Below are 21,646 nucleotides of genomic sequence, written 5' to 3' on the forward strand. Positions count from 1 at the left end.
ACACAAATCCTTCAACCAAATCTTTAAATATATATTTCTGCGTACGTTGATATCTTGTTACTGTTTTCTTCAACATCACAGTAAAATGTTCTCAAAACATTAACTGCAGTATGATGCTACCAGAAGAAATTAATGAACAGCAGTACTTATCCAAATGAAGTTATGAAAAATTCAACTTTATAGAGGAAACAGAGATGGATGTTATTGTTTCTAATTAAATTAAACTACTTCAAAAATGCCACCATCTTACCAGGCTTACAGGCTTTTATATTGGAATTGATTACTATGACCTCCTGTTAACTGGCTTAAAAGTCTCCTGGACACTAACATTGCAATCTTTTTTTTTTTTAATTTAAGTTTTATTGAATGTTGTGCTTTTTACATGACAGCATTTCTGGAATATATTCTTTCCACCACTACAGCTCTCCCTCCCTCATTCCCCATACTTTCCCTTGCATTTTTTTTTTTTGGCTTGTTCTTTTGTTTGTTTTGAGACTGGATCTCCCTTATCCTACCCTGACTATAAGGGCAGGGCCATTTCCAGCTCCTTTTAGGCAGGTCTGCTGGTCCAGGAGCTTAGGGGCCACCATATTGGAGCCTGAGAGGCTCACCATATTAATAATGGACTTAGTGAATATCCAGTCTATTTCAGCTTAGAAGTCCGAAATTAAAGGGATCCACCAGCCTTAACCTTCTGCGGTAGCAGAGATTATAATAGTGTGTTACCAGCCTGGCCGTTCCCTTATGAAAAAGAAAGAAAAAAGTTAAAATTAAATTGAGTCTTTGTGACAGAGTATGGAACATTCCATACCCGTTGAACTCCCACCTTTACCATGAAAGGAAGGATATTCCTCTGGTAAATATAATTGAACAGTGTTCTGTTTTATTGTTCATTTTCTTTATATCAGTATAGAAACCTTGCATGCTGTTTTCCTATTTCTTCAAACTTTAATTTGCTTAAATTTATGTCTTTCTTTGTTTCTCTAGATTCCTCATATTTGTTTCTTATAACAGGATACCTTTCCATTAATTACATGTCACTATTTTGTTTAGCCATTCCCTAACTGATAGGCTCCTGTTTTGTTCTGGTTCTTTACAAACAAACAAACAAGAACAAAACAAACGAAACAAAAAACCACACATACACAGACCACACAGACACACAAGCTGGCTGCATGTCTGTGTAAGTCACTTAATTCTTGGTGCTGCAGACAAGTATCTAAACCACAGATTTCAAAGAAGGCTCTTACATGCATTAGTACTACAGAGGAAAGTAGTTTTCCCCCTTACATGGATGAAGTAGCAGGTCCAATGAAAAATAAAACACTGTGCTAGAAATCTAGGACATGTCAAAGACAGATGTGTACCTTTGAGTTCACACATTGCCATTGATATACATTAATTTCTTGGGGAAAATATATTTGGGTAGATTCCAGGAATTGTGCAGTATAGGAATATTTAATCAGATTAACTGACCCAGGGGCCAGAGAATAATCTCAGGAGAGTCAGGTAGGTCTCAGATGGAGAGAGAGCCTGGGAGGGTGTGCTACTGTTTTGTAACTTCACTGCCTATCAGGTGGGAGGGTCCTGGGAATTCTTCTCAGAATGCTGACTAAGGAGAGGAATCAGGGTACAATGGGAAGAGTTATGGACTTCAAGACAGCAGACAGTGAGCTTTTGAATCCCTTCCCTACCTATTGAGAACCAGTGACATCAGGAGGGGTGATGTCTTACTTGCAAGTGAGCTGGATTTTAGTGAGGCAGAGCTGTGCAAAGTCACCAGCCTCGCTCTCTTCTCCAAGGTCATCTGAGTTCAGTGGCAAAGATATAGATCAGGAAAGACTGGAGATGACCCCAGAAGCAGTGGGAGATCTTGGCTTTTAAGCTAAGGCCTTTTCCAGGCTTAATTTGTCTGAGGCAACACCCATTCAGTGATTTAAGACTAAGTAAGAAATGAGGTAAAAGATGTTCTACATTGCCTACTTAAAAAAAAAAAAAATCAAACTGGGAGGGGAAGAACAGAAACATTGCCACAACAGAAACAATTGCTATTTACCCTTGTTCTGAGCCATCAAAACCCAATCAATGACCAAGTGAGGCTTGGACTGCGACCTATTGTAGGCCCATCAGTGAGAGCCAGATTGATTTGGGTTTAAGCCATGGTCAAGTAGCTCCATTTGAATCCCCAGGGGCTTTATCAAAGCCTGGTTTTCCAGAGCTCTATCTCAAGAAATTCTAAATGAAACTACATGAGGTGAAAGAGTAATTGTCCCACTTATGTTTTTTAAATGATAGAATAAATAAGTAGGGAAGAGAAAAAAAAATCTAGCCTATAAACCCCAAGATATCTTGCAGATTTCAGTGATCAAAATTTATATTCCTTTGGGCAGAGTACCCAAAGACATGTATAGGGAGATTCATTAGAGAACATTATTTTTTTCATACCTTTGAGTTCATATATTGCCATTAATATGCATTAACTTCTCTGGGAAAATATAGTTTGGGTCGATTCCAGAAGTTGTGCAGTATAAGAATATTAATCAGATTAAGTGACCCAGGGGCCAGAGAATAATCACAGGAGAGCCTGGTGGGTTCTCAGATGGAGAGAGCCTGGGAAGTGTGCCACTGTTTTGTGACTTCACTGGTGAGAGTTCACCCATGGGAGGTCCTGGGAATTCTTCTCAGAATGCTGACTGAGAGGAATTAGAGTACAATGGGAAATTCCCCATGTAGGACAGTCCCTGCCTATACTACTAGCTGGTGACCACCCTCAAAGCTTGGAGCCTCTTCATCTGTAGGCATAATTATGCCATACCTACCTTATGGAGTTACTGGGAGATGGAATGAGATAAGCTTTGTAATGTCTATTAAGTGTTAGCGAACACCATTGCTTGCAAAGCTCTGAGTTGTTCTGAGATGACCAGACATGATTTCTTTTAGAAGTGAGGTGGAAGAGAATCTGGAGAAATGGAGGGGCTACTTCCCTTAAAAATTTAGGGATTCAATTAAGGATTTGGGCACCAATTTAGGGATTAGGAGAAACTGGATTTGAATTACAAGCACAGTAACCCTTCTAAAAATGAGACGTCACTGTATACTACAAACTTCAATACAATTCATTCCAGGTGAGCAATTGCTGAGCCTTTCTGTGCCTTCCCACCAATTATTAGCACTCTTTCTTTTGTTATATTTTAAAATTTGTAAATTTTTGCCCATAAAGCATTTATTTTCTCACTCCCCACCCAAACAATAGCAATAACAATAAAATCCTCCTAACAAATATGCCTAGTCAAGTGAAGCAATTTCTCTCATGTGCCATATCCAAAAATACGCATCACCTCTCTGCCAGGAGATTGGTAGCATGCTTCATCTTTGGTCCTCTGGAATCTTGGTTTGTCATCTCATTGAATAGAGTAATAAAGTCTTTCAAAGTTTTTTTTTTCTTATTATTGTATAAATTATTCTTCTTGTTCTGCTCACTTCACTCTTCATCAGTTCAAACAAGTTTTCTCGGGTTTCTTCTGAAATTGTCCATTTCACTACTTCTTAAGGTACAACAATATCTCATTCCATTCATATAATATAACCATTGTTTAACCATTCCCCCACTATGTAGGAGCCTCCTTAGTTGGAAGTTTTTTTTTCTACTACAAAAGAGTTGCTATAAATTTTGTACATATGGGGTTTTTTCCTCTTTCTTTGATATTTTTTGTGATACAAGCTCAGTAATTGTATCACTGAATCAAAGAGAAAGCACAGATCAGTGATTTAGGGGGGCATGGTTTCAAATTGTTTTCCAGAATACCTGAACTAATTCACAGCTCCACCAATGGTGACTTAATGTACATGTTTTCAGATGGCCCCTCCAACGTTTGACATTTTCCTTTTTTTTTTAATCTTTTTTCCAGTTTGAGAGGTATGAGGTAAAACCTCAAAAGCATGCCAAAAAAATGGTTTGATTTATGCCTTTAATTATTAGTGATTTGGAAAAACTTTTTAATATGGTTTTGATAGATTGGATTTCTTCTTTTGAAAACTGCTTAATTTTATCCTTTGGCCATTGAATAGCTTTTATTCTTACAAATTTGAATCAGTTCCTTATGTATCTTGAATATGAGACTTATCAGGGAAAAAATGAAACTTCCTGTGAAGATTTTTTTTTCATGTGTGTGTGTATTTTCTTAGCATATTGTGTGAGATTTTTGCCTATACCTAGTTTCTGCCAGACTGCTTTCCAATTTTCTTAGCAATTTTTGTCAATAGTGAATCCTTCCCCCAGTAAGTGTAGTCTTTGGGTTTACCAACAGTAGTCTACTGTGTCCGTTTTGCATGCTATATGCCCAATTTATTCCACTGGTTGACCACTCTACTTTGTAACCAGTACCTAATCATTTTGAAGATTACTGCTTTGTGGTATAACTTGATTATCTGGTAATGCCAGGCTCCTTTCTTTCCCATTCCCCCTGTGGTCCCCCCTGCCATTATATCTATATGAATTTTGTTATTTTTTTCTAGCTCTATAAAAGTAATCCTTTGGTTATTTGAATGGTATGGCCCTGAATAAATTAGTCATTTTTATTATTGGCATGACTAAGCCATAAATAATTAACATTTTCCTAATTTTTTAGGTCTATCTTATGTAATAATATTTTATAGTTGTATTCATATATTTTCTTGGTGTGTCTTGGTAGATAGACTCTAAAATATCTTAAATAGTCTGTACTTATACTGAATGAATGAGATTTCCCTATTCTTTTTTTCTGAATTTTGTTGGCAATACACAGAAATGCCGAAGAATAATATAGATCTATTTTATATCTTTTAACTGCTGATTTTTAAAAAAAAAATTAACATTGATTTTAGTGAGGGTTCTCTGGATAAACCATCATATTATCTGCAAAAAACCAAAAACACAATACTTTGTCTTGCCTGTGCTTATTCCTTGATTTCTTTTTCTTATATTGTTATACCTAGTATTTCTAGCACTGTCTGAAAAGTAATGTTGATAATAGATACTCTTTTCTTCTTGAAAGTATTTTATTCATTTCTGTATGTTTTCCATTTACTTGTATACATGTGGTATCACTTTGCTGTGATGTCAAATCTTTGAGTGTAGTATAATTGAGATTTGCTTTTGTAGTATTTCAGAGCCTAATCATTTTAGGTGCCTAAAAAGTGTTTGTTGAATTGAAGGACCCTGTACTTGGACTTCAAGTTCTGGCTCTGAGATTAGCAAGTTGTATGGTCATGGACAAATCACTTTATCTACTGAGTCTCAGTTTCTTCATCTGTAAATGAAGATAAGGTTGCGTTATGCTAAAAGGCAACATAACATAGTTGTTGTGTTTGTCCTTCATTCTTGAAGAGGACCGTGACATCAGGGAATTGATGACATGATTTGCAGTTGAGTTTTATTTGAGTGAGGGAGGGCTCTGCAAGTCACCAGCCTCACTTTCTCCTCCAGAGCCATCTGGGTCCAGTGGCCTGGTGTTCACCAGGTGACTGGAGATGGTCCAGGATGCATTGGGAGACCCTGGCCCCTTTCAGGCTAAGGCCTTTCAGGTTCTCACTTTGATTGAGGTAATGCCCACTCAGTGAATAGGCCTCTTTAAGAAGTTAATCAAGGGATGGCCCCTTTAATCAAAACTAAAAAAAAAAAATCAAACTAGGAGGGGAAGACCCTCGGGTTCCTGGCCAAAAGAGAAACAGTTACTATTTGGGATTTACATTCACTCTGTGCTAGGAGGGCAGGGACCTATGAGCTCCAGAGTGAATTGGGTTTAAGGCTTGGTTTTTGAGAAAGAAATCTAGCCAGTAAACACAAAGTTAAGGAGGGCAGCCTTTGGCCATGGTAATGGAGCACAAAGAGGAAGGAGAAGGAGAGGGAGAAGGAGAAGGAGAGGCAGAGGGAAAGGGAGAGGGAGAGACTACTCACAGGTCGTGTTTGTCCTTCGTTCTCACGGTCCTTCGAGAAGACCGTGACATCAGGGAAATGATGACATGACTTGCAGTTGACTTTGATTTGAGTGAGGGAGGGCTGTGTAAGGTCATCAGCCTCACTTTCTCCTCCCAACATAACATAGTACTTGGAATAGCAAAGAAGGCCTAGTATGCTCTCTCATACATACTGCCTATATAAGGTCCTAGGCAGGTTACTTATCTTTTCTGTGCCCTAGGCAACCCTCTTGGTCTAAATTAGTATGAATAACAACTCCTGTGAAGTGGTCACATATTGTAATTCACACTACTTATTTCCAATGGATTGGAACCAATTACCATATTTTATATAATGATAATTTAGAATAGTGGGAATTCATTTTAGGGGGATTCATCAGGACCTAGCAGAGGTATTGTATGCTGCAGAAAAAGTACCAACCTGCTTTAGTAGACAAAGTTGCTGCATCAGGAGTTCCTTATACCAATGAAGTAAATTATAAGCCCAATACCTACCCATGTCACACTAACTGCTTTATAGGTTCGTTTTGGCCACCAAATGAAATAATGCATGTCAATTATAAAGCACTACATAAATGTAGGCCATGATTATAATAGCCTACATTTATGAGTAATAATATTGAAAATCCAATAGCCTACATTTGTGTAGTGCTTTATAGATTATTAATATAGCTATCATCATTAATACTTGTGTGAGCAATAATGGAATAGATTATTTCCTATTTCTGAAATAAATTTAGCATAAGATAGCTACTATTAGAATCTGAAGATAGAATATTTGGGGTTTTTTCTGCTTTGAATGTATTAGCATACATGTAGATACTTGCTAAAACAAGATTGTGATAGTAGGCATGTGGTAAATAAAAATGAGTTATGTAAACAGTGCAGACCAATTTTATTGTTATTAACCAAAGGGATATTCTGACCAGAGAGATAAATTGATTCTGCCCAACTCTTAACCTGGAAGGGCAAAATATAAATATCCTATTATGACAAATGATTCAGCCAATGATGTGGTAACATCAATCGGATTTTCAAAGTGCTATAACTTTCAGTATTATTATCAAGTGTAACAGTCTTCACAACCATCCAATATCAAAATGCCCAGGGATAGCATAGAATGCATATATAAAAAGTCTTTCGGAATAAATGAAAAATTGCTGAGTCATGAGAACAGCTTATCTGTATCCCAGTCTTTTCTTAGGTGTTTATAAACCCTTCCCCCCTCCTCTTTGCAGTAAGGAGTTTATGTTAGCAGATCTTTTGATTACCATATAAATAATGTTAATTCCTGACTGCTTTTTGGTCCTTTAATTATCGTGATTGTTTGATAACTTTTAATTAGACTTGTAGAATATTTGATCTATTTACAGAAAAAAAAAATGTTGTTTTTTTTTTTTCTCTGTGAGATTCACATGGTGAAGAATAGAAACTTGAATATTTTCTACCACTCTGGCCTTGTCAGACTCTTAAACCGAAGTTTGGAATTTGCATCAGTAATGGTGGTGAACAATTATTATCTCTGCCTCAATGAGCTGAAGAGAATGTCTAGTACTTATTCATAATTTATCTTTGTTGTTTTTTTTTTCTCAGTAGAGTCAAATAGCTGACAAATAACTATGTAAATTTCACCAGCCTACACATTTGACTTAACACCTCTGCTCTTGATGATATACAAACAGCCAAACAATTATGTCCTATTTGCCCAGCCTTTGTTATAATTCTCTTTGGGTGAGAATGGCATCAGATACTAATTCTTTCATGTATTATTGATGGTTTTTTTAAACCATCATTATCATTAAACAGCTAAATGGTTGTGATGGAGAGAGTGCTAGATTTGAAGTCAGGAAGAACCAAGTTGAAATCCTGTCTCAGACACTTTTATCTATTTTGACCCTGGGCAAGTCACTTAATTCCTCTCAGCCTCAGTTTTCTACTCTGAAGAATGGAGATGATAATAGCACATACCTTTAGGGCTTGTTGTGAGGACCAATAAGATAGCATAAAACTTTAAAGCATTATAAAAATATTTATATAATTTATATTTATATAATTATATATTTATGTAATATTTTATTTATATCATTATAAATATTTATATAAAAATTTGTTGTTGTTATTCCATAATATAACTCTCCCTTGTGTAATACTGGCTTTTGTCTATAGGACAGATTTATAAAATATGGCCCACATTCACAATAAATCTTCCTTTTCAAGTGTAGACATGAAACGGTTCCTGTGATGCCCCCAGTTAGAAAACACAGTTCTCTAGCAGTCAGCTAAGGGTTGAGTTCCCGGCTCTGCGCTCGGAAAGCTTTTCTATGTAGTTTCCATTGTAGCACCTTCATGCTGCAAAAGGACACCAGGGAACCATCCATCCTGCTACTGAAGCTAGCAACAACAATAGAACCCACAGTCAGTCTTCTCCTGGCTTGTCTGTGTAGATAGAATGCATCTCCCATAGTTCTGGAGGGAACCACAGATGTGGCAGACATCCTGCCATGCCCACTGCTGCCATGGAATGACCACTTCCTCTTCCTTCTCTTCCTCTTCTTCCACTTATGAGTTCCAAAGCTCCTGCCATGACCAAATCGTGAGAACCCCTGTCCTCCTCTCAGATGGCTAATCTCCTTGTAGTTTTCTCTCTGCCCAAACTGAAACAATCTCAGATCCCAGGCATTTTATATTCAGCCAGCAACCCCTTGCCAAATGTTGTTACATTCATAAAAACAAACAAATGAACAAAAAGCCAAGGATAGTTAAGCAAAATCAGTGGACTTATTGGTTATATCTGACAGCGTATACCTATTTCCACACCTGGTGTCCATCACCCCAGGATACTTCATTTTCAGTTCTTTAGCATTAAGATTGATCATGGCATTGATTTGAATTTTGATTTCTTTCAGCATTATTTTCCTGTATGTTCCAAGAGTATTTCCAAGATTGAACTCCTTAAGCTCTTTTAACACTGGATTTAGGATCTATAAAAGTGAATTCATCATTAGTGTCCAAATGCTTACCTTTAGTAACTTTATTGTATTTTGCCTTTTCACATAATTATAGGTGCCCAAACCAGTAGACTACTCTTGCCAGCCATGGTAAGTATATATTTTTATATATATATATATCATATATTTACCATATTATGTATGGATATAAATATAGTTACTATATATAAATCTATTTACTATAAACTTAGAGTGTGGACTTTTTGGAAAGGAGGTGTATAGTGATATAGATAGTTCCATTTGTAACCTCTAAATATGTTTTTACATACAGAGGACAGTGCCATTATGATTATAGATTTTTTTTCTCTTTCCATTACTCTGTCAAGAGGGTGTGCCTGTATATATGTATATACGCATCATATGTATAACTACAGGGTTCATAACTGCCAAAGAAAGGAACAATGAACACAGTCAAATACCAGATGTGTACCCTAGATTTAGAAAGGCAGATTTCAAAGAGAAGATCTATCTCAACAATTCAAAAAAAATCTGACAGTCTAATTGTGAGTTATCTCAATAAGTGAAAAGGAAAAGCCTGAAAAGTCTGGCGTAGATACTTAGGGAGGTTTCTGATAAACTTAGATTTTAAAAGCCCTTGTACAAAAGACAGAATCAAGCAATCAGCAATCAGTATTTAGTAAGCGTCTACTGTGTACCAGATACTGTGCTAGACAGATGCACATAAACTTTTCAGAATAGTGTCCAGAATGTTAATGTTCCAAATTAATTGAGGCTTGAAAAAAGAAATGCTAATGAGACCGAAAAAGATATTTTTAAAGCAATATTTGCAGCTCTATGTACACCTTCGAAAAAAGAAGTGGTGATAACTAGGTGTTTTCAAGGAGCTGCTAAGAAAAGGTTTTCCAACATAATGTCATTTACTATTTTTGTTAGGTTTACTTGACTGGAAGATCAAGTCAATGACATATATTTCATTTGACATCTGAATTTTTAGAATAGGTGGTGAAGTAGATAGAGTGCCAGGCCTGGAGTCTGGAAGACACATCTTCCTGAATTCAAATCTGGCCTCAGATACTTTCTAACTGTGTGACCCTGGGCAAGTCACTTAACCCTATTTGCCTTAGCTTGCACATTTGTAAAATGACAAACCACAAATAGGGTCACAAAAAGTCAGACATGCCTGAAAATGACTGAACAATAAAAGCAAAAGTTTGTAAGTGTGTTCAACTAATTTGTCAGCTGGTCAACTAATTTAGCTAAACGAACACCTACCTGTAAGAGATCTTGCGGAACAGATTTGTCCATCAGGCAGGAATTTGGGACAAAATGGCCTCCAAAACCCCTTCCAGCTCTAAGATTCTTTTATTCTATGTGTGCATATGTATAGAATAGAGGAGAAACTGTGGCAGAGCAGAAGGAGAGATGACTTCAAAGTCGTGAAGACTAGGGTTGAAGTCCCAACTCCTGACACCTACAGGCTGAGTGACTCAGGAGCTGACTGTTAGCTTCTTTGCACCCCCAGGCAACTCGCTGATGAGTTGCTGGTCTTCATGAACAGGGGACTTTTCTTCACTTTGAGCTTTCTACACTGATTAGATCATAGAATCAGAGCCCAAGAAAAAAATAGCACTCTCCAAAATCCCCCCATATCCAGCGTAAACATGACTATCTCTATGCAAGTATAACAATGCATAAAATAATGCATTGATGAACATAAGCAATATAGGATTTGCAAGGGAAGTCTTCATCAGTTTCTGAAGTACAGGTACCAGAACTATGTTTAGTTAAATTTTGTTTGTGCCCTAATCCTAAATCACCCTTGAATTTAAAAAAAAATCACAAATCTATAAAGTGATGCGAAAAGAATGGTATATTTTTCCATGCTTAGCAAAAATGACTAAAACAGGTTCTGGAACACCTGTTATTTTTTTTTTAAAGATAGTTGATAAAAATATCAGAAAAATCACTATTTTTAAAAAAAAATCAGATGGGATAGAACACCCAGAGACTCTGAATAATTTTGGTATAGTCATGGAGGTGGGACTAGGGTCATATTTGCATTCATACCCATACTGGGAGGTGCTGTTGTGATAATGCCTAAGGAGCTTGTGCCATAGACCTGGTCTGAATCAAATATCCAGTACCACTCCCTCCATGGGCCATTCTCCCTCTGGCCCCACTGACCTACCCTAATGCACATATTACAACAAAGATAAAAAGGAAGTCTCTGTGAATGCCACCATCCCACCCCACCCCAGCCTCTACCATTCCCTCCCCTGCAAGCACTCACTGACTCACACAATATGATTTGCTTGCACCCAATGTGCAGTCTTAACTGTCCCCAAACCTACTTCAAATCATGGTTGATTCCTTCCAGTATCCCAAACCAGTGGAGCAGCAACAGCCTTCCTATGTTTGACATTCCTCAGTACCCTGATAGAAATGCCATTTCAGGCCCCTGTTCTTTCATCAGTGACTTCCCTTGCAGAGCAAATATCTTCTCTTCCACTGGAAAGGCAATATCTGGGTGCCTTCCTGTCTCTGAGCCTGACAAATCCTCAATCTTTTTGCACAGTCAATGTTTATTGAAAGTCTAGATCCCCTTCATTTAAAATGACTTGATGTTTTGTTCTTATTTTGGAAGCTAAAAGATACAAAAGCAAATGAAATTTCTAGAGTTACCCAGGTCTGGCTCAGTTTCCCAATATAGATCCTACCTGGGTTATTTGAGTATCTATTCAATAATCTTAACTAGTTATTTTTGCTTAATTATGGCCAGCTACAGCTCTGAGTGAACCTGTAATATAGTCCTGATCCATACCCTTCCTTTTCACTGGCCCCATTCTGGCCATTGGCTATCCTCTATCCCAGATCCCTCCGGGGGACTTGGAAATTGAAACTGCTCAAGGGTTTGACATGAGACAGTGGCAAAAATAGGATTCTTCTGTGCCATATTCTATCTGGAAGAAAGTGAGATCCTCATTTCCCTGGAAATCTAAAAGGAAATCATAATGAAAAATGAGTAGGCACTTGGAAAATAGTGTCAGCAACATAGGTAATCAAGTTGAAAATCTCTAGGGAAAAATTCTAGCCATAATAACAGAAGGATAAAGCTTCTTTTTCTTGCTCTCCTCTAGGGGGTTCTTATTTTTTGTTTGTTTTTCATGGACCTCCTTCACTATTTAATGATGTCTATGGACCCTTTGTCGGAAAAATGTTTTTAAATAATAAGAGGAAATGCTAAATGTCAGTGAGAGGTTTGTGAAAATAAAGGTACAACTTTTTTTTTTTCCCAACCAAGTTCATAGACTCTGAAATCTATCCATGGATCCCTTGGTGGTTTGTGGACCCCAGGCTAAGAATCCTAGCTTAGTCATTACCGACATGTCATTACTGGGTGTTGCAGTCACAAAGGTAATGATTTCAGAGGCAAAAACTAAATGAGGCTGAAAATGAGATGCACTTTACAAAATAAATAAATCCATTAAGATTCTGGGAATTCAGGGCACAAGGGAGCAGCCTGTATAACTCTTACATTGTATGCTTGCCAAAATGTAGGACTTCATGGTAATTTTGATCTCTTATAGTGAATAATATTACAGCTTATGACTAAGAAGACAAATGAAATGAAACATTTGGAAGACCCTTATTATTTCAGCCACAGAGAGATGAGGACAAAGAAAGAATCTTTCAGGGATAAAGATAGATAAAATTCTATATAAGGAAATTCCATATGAGATGCTTAGTATTACTTTCTTCCTGATCATCCCAAATAGAGAAAAAAAGAACTTCTCTGAAACAAACATGCATTTTCTTTTCTTTTTTTGCATCTTCTTTTTAAAAAACTTTTTATCAATCTTTTGTATGTATGAATACACAAATGTGTGTGTGTATACACATATATACACACGCACACATATCTTACCATGGTTTTCCCCCAGTATTCCTCCCTCTGCTTCCCGGAGAGCCATCCCATATAACAAATGGTCTTTTAAGGCAAAAAAAGAAAAAGAGGAGAAAAATCAACACAACTAATTAATATATTGAAAAAGTATGAAAATATATGCATTGTGCAACACTCCTGGACCTCCCACCTCTGCAAAAGAGTGAGTTGCATTAGGGTCTCATAGCTCTTCTTTTGAGTCCTGCTTGTTCTTTATAGTTTTGCAACATTCACTTTTGATTTTTGTGTGTGGTTGGTGGGAGGCGGGATTGTCTTTTCGTTCTATACTGTGGTCATTTTATATATTGTTTTCTTGGCTCTGCCTCCTTCACTCTGCGTCAGTTCATATAAATCTTTCTGTGCTCTTCTGTATTCATCTCATACACATCATTTCTTACAGCAAAGTAATGTGCCATTACACCCGTGTGCCACAATTTGTTTATCCATTCTCCAATTGATGGGCATCTTTTTTTTCAAATGTACTTTCATAAGGAATAGCCTTGTGAAAGCTACAGTAGGGACTCAGAACATGTACTTGTTAACTCCTTGTTGGATGTTATGAATGTTCATGAATGTTCAACTGACTTAGATTTATTTCCTCCTTAAAAAAAATCACCTTGACTTGAAATATGATCTTTTTCAAGTTGGGGAAAGTGAGTATCTCAGAACTTATTAACATCATTATTCCTTCAGTCAAAACAAGTTTTTCCTGTGGGCTAGACCATGCCAATTGCAATAGCCAGGTTTGAACTTGCAAAATGAAATGAGAGATTAAGGCAATTATGAAGATCATTCAGATAAAGCTATTTTCCAAAGTAGCTTTACCTGAATTACCCAGGTATTTAAAGCAATTGTTTTTTGGAGCGGTGATGGTGGTGGTAGAATTTGCTGGAAAATTGGTATAGTATTGCATGTTGCTTTAAGAGCAAAAATGTTGCCATAGACTAGTGATTAGCTGGGTAGCCTTTTGTTTTATTTTTTCTATCCTTATTTTGCATGGGGAAACAACCTATATTTCCTGCCAGAAACACAGGTGGAGAGAGAGTACCAGTGGCAGCCATGATAGTAGTGGTAGCAGGAGCAACAGTAACAGCAGCTTTAGGAACCCTTAGCCCAGAGATGGTATGGGAATAGGACAACTAGTCAGAAAGAGAATACAGGAGATTTTTTGCTAACATTAGCTGGCACTGATTGCCAACTCTACTGCCCATAAGCAGTTCTGGGTCACTGTGCCAGGGTGGAGAGGAATGCTTGTCATCAGTCACAAACCAGCAGAGGCCCTGATTGCAATTATGGAGTGGTAGAGATCACTAGCACTTGCCATCCCAGGAAAGCAGGGGGACCTGGTCACTGTTCCAGAGTTAAGAGAAGTGCTAGGGCTTGCAGCTACAGAGGAACAAGGACCCTTTCTGGGTACTAGAACACACCAGGAAAGCAATAAGAAAGCCTCTACCCAGATTGTATCACTTTGGAAACACCAAAAATTTGTAGACCCTCAGAACCAGCTCCGAAAACAGTAGCATGAAAAAAAAAGCTGAAGCTTGGAACAGCTCTCCATGCTCAAAGGATTAGAGCCAAACTTTAGCACAAAATTCAAAATCAAGGAATAGGCCAGAAAATGATTAAACAGCAAAAAAAAAAAAAAAAAAAAATAGAACTTGGCCATAAAAATCTACTATGGTGGCAGGGAAGATGAAGACGTAAACTAAGAAGACAACAATGTGAAAACAGCTAGAAATACATCCTCAAAGAAAAATGCTAATTGAACCCAAGTCCAACAAGAATCCATAGAAGAGTTAAAGAAAGAGGTAAGAGTGATAGAGGAAAAATTGGGAAAGAAATGAGAGTGATACAAGAAAATTATGAAAAGAGAATTTAACAGCTTGGTAAAAGAGTCACAAAAATACCCCCAAAAGAACACCTTTAAAAACAGAATTGTCCTAATGGCAAAAGAGGCACAAAAATTCACTGATAAAACAACTTCTTAAAAAGCAGAAATAGGTCAAATGGAAAAGGAGGTAGAAAAATTTACTGAACAAAGAACTCCTTAAAAAGTAGATTTGGCCAAATAGAAAAAGGTATAAAAGCTTACTCAAGAAAATAATTCCTTAAAAATTAGAATTGGGCAAGTGGAAGCTAATGACTCCATTAACACACACACATAACCAATTAAAGTCCAAAGAATGAAAAATAGAAGAAAATGTGAAATATCTCCCTGATTTGGACAACGTTTCAACCGGACTATACCAGACCTATATAAATATCCATTCTGTTTTCAGTTTCAAGGAAAGGATTTTTCCAAACCTCATCACTGCTTTTATTCCCCTACTGTTATGACACAAAGTTGGACGATGAAGTGTCATATTTGAAGAACTGCTTGGAGGACAGTGTTGCTAGACTGAAGAATGGATGGAAGTGGGTAAAGGATATGAAATGTGTGAGACAGTGAAATCACAGTTAGGAGAGGACTAACAACCTCTAAGATCTGCTTTAGGACAAAAGTATTGTTTTAAGCCTTGCTGTTTCCAAGTACATTAACAATATCTGTCTGCCATTGTTTCTTATAGGTATGCAGGAGCAATGGAAAGACTACAGGCAGAGACTGAACTTATTAATCGGGTAAATAGCACTTACCTTGTGCGACACAGGACCAAAGAGTCAGGAGAATACGCAATTAGCATTAAGTAAGTGGGACAAGAACTTTTATAGAAATTACAAATTTCCTGTGGTCATAATTGCTTAGACAGTCTGATATGTATAATACTGATGCTGAAAATGGGGGGATCTAATTATACCAGTGGTAAGGCATAGCCAGACAGTTCATTAATACATAAAAATATCTGTTAGAAAAAACTGCAATAAATGCTTTGACTGCTAATTGGTGTATTACACTTCTTTCATGTTCAAATATTCGAATGAAAAATTTGTGTTAGCAAATTCTGGCCATGAAAATCACTGGATGGTTTTTTTGGTGTATCTACATCCATTCTTAATGCAGACTTGGGAAATGAATGTGGTTTAGCGATTGACTTAAAGATTGACTCCTTCTGTCATTTCCTTGTGGTCTTTTCCCTACCTCTAGATGCTGGCTGCATCTTCAGCCATATTCTAGTAAATGTATTTTGTTAATTAGCTGTCAACAATGTATTGGCATAGGTATACATTTTGTCTTTGGAATTAATTCCTGTAATGTTATTGGGGCATGCCCTCTGGTAATTATTGATCTGGGCTGATTAAAAACACATTTATATTCATAAGTTATGCATTGCCCACAGGTACAATAATGAAGCAAAACACATCAAGATTTTAACAAGAGATGGCTTTTTCCACATTGCAGAAAATAGGAGATTTAAAAGTTTAATGGTAAGCATTGATTAGGTTCTTTCTCTTCAATGTGCAGTGCAGTCTCAATGTTAATTCTATGCCTTCCCAGAAGTTTGGCATCCTGAAAAGTTATTAAAGGAGAAACATCTATTATTTTGTAGTGGGCTCAGTCATATTTCAGGGTTTGGCTTCACAGAATGTTTATGGGAAGAGCTAAATTAAAAAAAAAACTTTCTTGCTTAAATATGTGGGGCATACTATTAATTTGCAATGCATTTTCAATCTGTTTCTCTGTCTTAAGCTTCCTGAGCATTCTATTCCATCTTCATCAATTCCTAGAATCCGAGGAGTCAGAGGTGAATGGGACTTTAAAGGATAACGTAGTTTCAATAGAATGAATGCTAGATTTAATTAGAGGACCAGGGTTCGAATCCCAACTCTGCTCTTTAATATCTCTGTGACCTTGGGCAAGTGAAGTTAGACTTTTTGGACATCAGTATCCTAATCTGTAAAATGAGGGGCTTGGATTAGTTAGTCAGTGAGGAAACTTTTATTAAATACTTTATACCACTATGTATGCTTGCTATGTGTACTATGCCAAGTACTAAGGATATAGAGAAAGGCAAAAACAAGGACCTTACCTTCTAATGGGAGTGATAATATGTAAATAACTAGGTGTATACAAAATACACACAGAATAGATGGAAAATAGGGCAGCTAGGTGGTGCAGTGATAAAGTGTTGGGCCTGGAGTCAGAAAGACTCATCTTCCTGAGTTCAAATCTGACCTCAGAAAATTACTAGCTGTGTGACCTTGGGCAATTCACTTTACCCTGTTTGCCTCAGTTTCCTCATCTGTAAGATGAGCTGGAGGAGGTAGTGGCAAACCACTCCAGTATCTTTGTCAAGAAAACCTTAAATGGGTCTGTGAACAGTCAGATATGACTGAAATGATTGAACAACAACAACAAAGGCTGAAAGTATTTCTAGAGGGGAAGGCATTAGCAGGTTGAGGGGAGAGGAGGGAACAAAGGCCTGCAGAAGGTGAGATTTGAACCGGGTCCAGAAGGTAGCCAGGAAAACCAAGGGGTGGAAATAAGAGGGCAACTTTCTAGGCATGGAGGACATCCAATGCAAACATATGAAGTTGAGAGATGAACTATCACATTTGAAGAACTACAAAGAGGCCAATATTTGATATTTGAGCTTGTAGGCAATAGGAAGCTACTAGATTTTATTGAAGAGGGTGTGACATGGTCAGAACTAGGCCTCATGGGGATCAATTTGACAGCTGAGTGGAGGATGGATTGGAGCAAGGAAAGATGTGACATAATCTAACATTCCAGGGCTTTTCAAACCAAGCAGCGGGCTACAGCAGTAGTCCAGGTTTCGGTGATGAGGATCTGAATCAAGGTGGTGACAATATGAAAGGAGAAAAGTCACTGAGTTCATAGAGGTTAATAGTTAATAGAAAAGCAAAAACTAGAAACCAGGCTTCCATATTTTGGGTCTAGTGCCTTTCCTTGCACTGTGCTATCTTTTGTAGGTGTATACTTAGAGAATGCACATTGCTTTTGTTACAGCTTTAGCAAAATATGATTAGAAAGCTATGAAAGCTCTTCCTTCTATACTCCTTCTCTTGCTAGAGCCATCCTCTTCCATAGCTTTAACCTGTCTGTCTATACCTCTGATCTCTGCCTTGAGCTCAGGACCCATTTTTGCTGCCTATGGGGAATCTCCACTTAGATGTTTTATTGACCCTTAACCTCTGAGTCAGAAGATGTCAGATGGGTCTTCAGAAACCACCTAACCCAACCTAGACCTAAACCAGAGTACCCTTTACAGTATCCCCAACAACTGGTCATCCAAACTCATTAGAATCTCTCTAAAACTGAGCCCAATCGGGAGTAATACTAGTTTTATTCCTTCTCCCATGACGTTACTTTTATCTGTCATCTTTTTCTAACCCTACTTCTATCAGCCTAGTAATATCAAAACCATAGAGCTGAAAGCAATCTTAGAGGCCATCTTATTCAACCCCTTCACTCTACAGATGAGGAAATGAAGGCCCAGAATTGTGAAATGACTTTCCCTATGTCACAGAGCTAGTGAATGGCAGAGCTGGGTCCTTAAGCCAGTTCTTTTGACTGTTCAAATCTATGACTTTTTCCTATGCCATGCTGACTCCCATTCTCTTAGACCACAGCAATGGTCTCTTGACCAGTCTCTCCATCTCCAGTCCGTCCTCTGATCTGTTCTCCACAAACTTGGTAATCTAACATTCCAGGACTTTTCATACTCTTAGCTCCTACTGATCTTTGTTTCATTATCTCATACTCTGCCTTTTCATGTTTGTGATAGATTAGCCAAATTGGACTATTCAATTCACATTCAGTTCAATTCATACCCCATACTTTCCTGCCTCTGTGTCATTTCTGTGTCCTCTGACATGCTTTCTCTCTACTCCTTCATCTCTTGAAATCCTACTTGTCCTTGAAGAACAAGCTTAAGTGACATCTCTTCATATTTCAGGGGTTGCCTTCAATGAAAGTTTATGAGGCCATTTGGATTTTTAAAATTAATTGATTAAGTATCTGGAACAAATCATTAATTTGCAGCCATTTTCCATCTGTTTTTCTGTCTTCATTCCATGTGCTGTTCTTCACCCTCATCAGTTCATAAAATGAGAGATTATTAGAGATGGATGGAAGCTGAAGGGGAGTACTGTGATGCAGTAAAAAGGATGCTTCTAGGTGGTGCAGTGGATAGAGCACTGGCCCTGGAGACAAGAGGACCTGAGTTCAAATTTGAGCTCAGAGGCATTTACTAGCTGTATGACCCTGGGCAGGTCACCTAACCCGATTGTGTCTAGAAAAAGAAAGAATGAATGAATAAGTGAATGCTGGATGTACGAATGAATAAATTGAGGTCACTAGAAGTTAGATGACATTCATGACCACATGGTTAATGTGGGAGCCAAAAATTGAGCCCAGATCACAGTGTTACTTCCACCATGCTACTTTTCAGTATTACTGTAAGCTAAGGGGTTACATCACCATAATTGTTTCAACATCAACCTAGCAGAATTGTTGGGAGGAAAAATATCCTTTGTAAGCCTTAAAGCACTATTGAAAGCTGTGTTGTTACATCATTTTATAGTATTGCTAACAGTTATGTGTGTGTGTATTTGAGTGAGAAAAACAGAGATAAGATTCCAAATTTTCCTTTAGAAATGATTTCCTAATACCACTTTCAAATTGAGACAGGTTTGTTCTGAAGTGATAAGACATTTGGAGAGAGTACCTCAGATGCATTTTTCATATTGTGCTAAGTAAGTGTTTTGCATTGCATCATTATAGGTTGCTCACTCAATATATCATTCGTTGAAGCATCGATCAAATGATACTTACACAACACCCTTCCAGAAAACATCTAAAGCACTTTGCAAATAAGATTAAAGTCTAAACCGATTGTGGAAAGTTTCACATATCACCCTGAAAATAAATGGTCATCTCTCTCTCTCTCTCTCTCTCTCTCTCTCTCTCTCTCTCTCTCTCTCTTTCTCTTTCTTTCCTTCTTTCCTTCTTTCCTTCCTTCTTTACTCTTTCTTTCCTTCTTTCCTCTTTCTTTCCTTCTTTCCTCTTTCCTTCTTTCCTCTTTCCTTCCTTCTTTCCTTCTTTCTTTCCTTCTTTCCTTCTTTCCTCCTTTCTTTCCTCCTTTCCTCCTTTCTTTCCTCCTTTCCTCCTTTCTTTCCTCCTTTCCTCCTTTCTTTCCTCCTTTGTTTCCTCCTTTCCTCCTTTCTTTCCTCCTTTCCTCCTTTCTTTCCTCCTTTCTTTCCTCCTTTCTTTCCTCCTTTCTTTCCTCCTTTCTTTCCTCCTTTCTTTCCTCCTTTCTTTCCTCCTTTCTTTCCTCCTTTCCCTCTTTCTTTCCTCCTTTCCTCCTTTCTTTCCTCCTTTCCTCCTTTCTTTCCTCCTTTCCTCCTTTCTTTCCTTCTTTCCTCCTTTCTTTCCTTCTTCCTTCCTTTCTTCCTTCCTTCTTTCCTTCCTTCCATCTTCTATCCATTGTTTTTTTTCCTTCCTTCCTTCCTATCTATCTATCTATCTATCTATCTATCTATCTATCTATCTATCTATCTTCTATCTTCTATTTGTCTACCTACCTGACTGTCTTGTCAGTCTGTCTGTCATTCTTTCATGATTTTTTTTAAAAAGTCTAATTTCTTAAAGAGAAAGGTCACTCTTTGTTTTGTTTGTAAACAAAAGTGAAAAGAACATAATGAAAGGTTCAAGGGCAAATATAACATGCTCTTAAGTCAAGGAGTGAAGGGTAGGAAGCAAAAGATATGTTTTGAAATAATTACGGCAGTTCTGAATCAGTAGCCAGACTCTGGTGTCTTTAACTGCTGGAACTGACTTAGGTTTCCTCTGAGAATCTGGACCCTGATAAGGTTTCTAACATAGCAGTAGAAGTTCTGCAAGGAATGAAAACACTTGAGGGTGGGGGCTAGTGGAAACACCAATAATGGATGACAGTTGCCCAGCTGGAAGGTGAGAAAAGCACAAGTGGGGAGTCTCTACATCTCTGCCAGATGTATCAGCTTGAGCCGTAGCCTGGAGAACTTCCTCGGATAGTAATGAGGCATCTCTACCTTGTAGCTAATATAGGCCTTGAAAGAAAGCTACAGGGCTAAAGATGACTGCTAGGAAAGCAGGCTTTGAAAGTTTAAAAAAATAAGAAAAAAAAACAACACCACCTCCCATCAGAGGAGACAAACCAAGAGGATGAAAGGAAGCACCGCTGGAAAGGGCCAATCAATATCTGCTTTCTGTTGCTTAAGTTCAACTCAAGAAAGATAGTCACCATCCAAGGTTGCCTATTATAAAGTCGGTCATGCAGGGTTGATGTGGATTAATGGGCATGGGATAAGGCTCCATCTGCATAAAATTCACCCACTGTATAGGAAGCAGCAGAACCTCTGAGTATAAATAACTTGCTACAGAAAAAGTAGTAAAGAGCTAAAATCACAGGTCAAAAATGATCTGTGGTGATATCACATGGAAATATATACACATATGGCATAGATATGCATATGTGTATATATTTTATACCTATATCTCTAATCCTAGATAGATGTGTATATGTGTGTGTGTGTGTGTGTGTGTGTGTGTATATATATATATATATATATATATATATGTATATAAAATACATACACATTTGCTCCTTGAGTTTATTTACATACTGAAGGTATTGTAAATTCAAAGTGACTCAAACAGTTCAAGACACAAGAAGGGACTCTTCTGTTTCACATGTGTCCCTTTGTCAACAGAACCATCTTCTCTAAGGCTCATCTCTCCTTTGGGATTTTAGAACAGCTCAAGCCCTGCAGTTAATAACAAATGCAGAAAGAAGCATAAGTTTATTTTTCACCATTTGCGCTTGCTATCCTTCATAGG

General features: G+C 37.6%; 1 protein-coding gene across 1 annotated transcript in view; it reads left to right on the top strand.

The window, feature by feature from the left end:
• VAV3 (vav guanine nucleotide exchange factor 3) overlaps positions 1–21,646 on the top strand; it is a 309,997-nt gene that overhangs the window by 262,787 nt on the left and 25,564 nt on the right. The window contains 3 exon segments of the mRNA XM_036768194.1: positions 9,019–9,053; positions 15,435–15,551; positions 16,143–16,230. Coding sequence (XP_036624089.1) covers positions 9,019–9,053; positions 15,435–15,551; positions 16,143–16,230 — 240 coding nt within the window.

Source organism: Trichosurus vulpecula, chromosome 7 (assembly GCF_011100635.1).
Source record: "Trichosurus vulpecula isolate mTriVul1 chromosome 7, mTriVul1.pri, whole genome shotgun sequence".
NCBI classification, from domain to species: Eukaryota; Metazoa; Chordata; class Mammalia; order Diprotodontia; family Phalangeridae; genus Trichosurus; species Trichosurus vulpecula.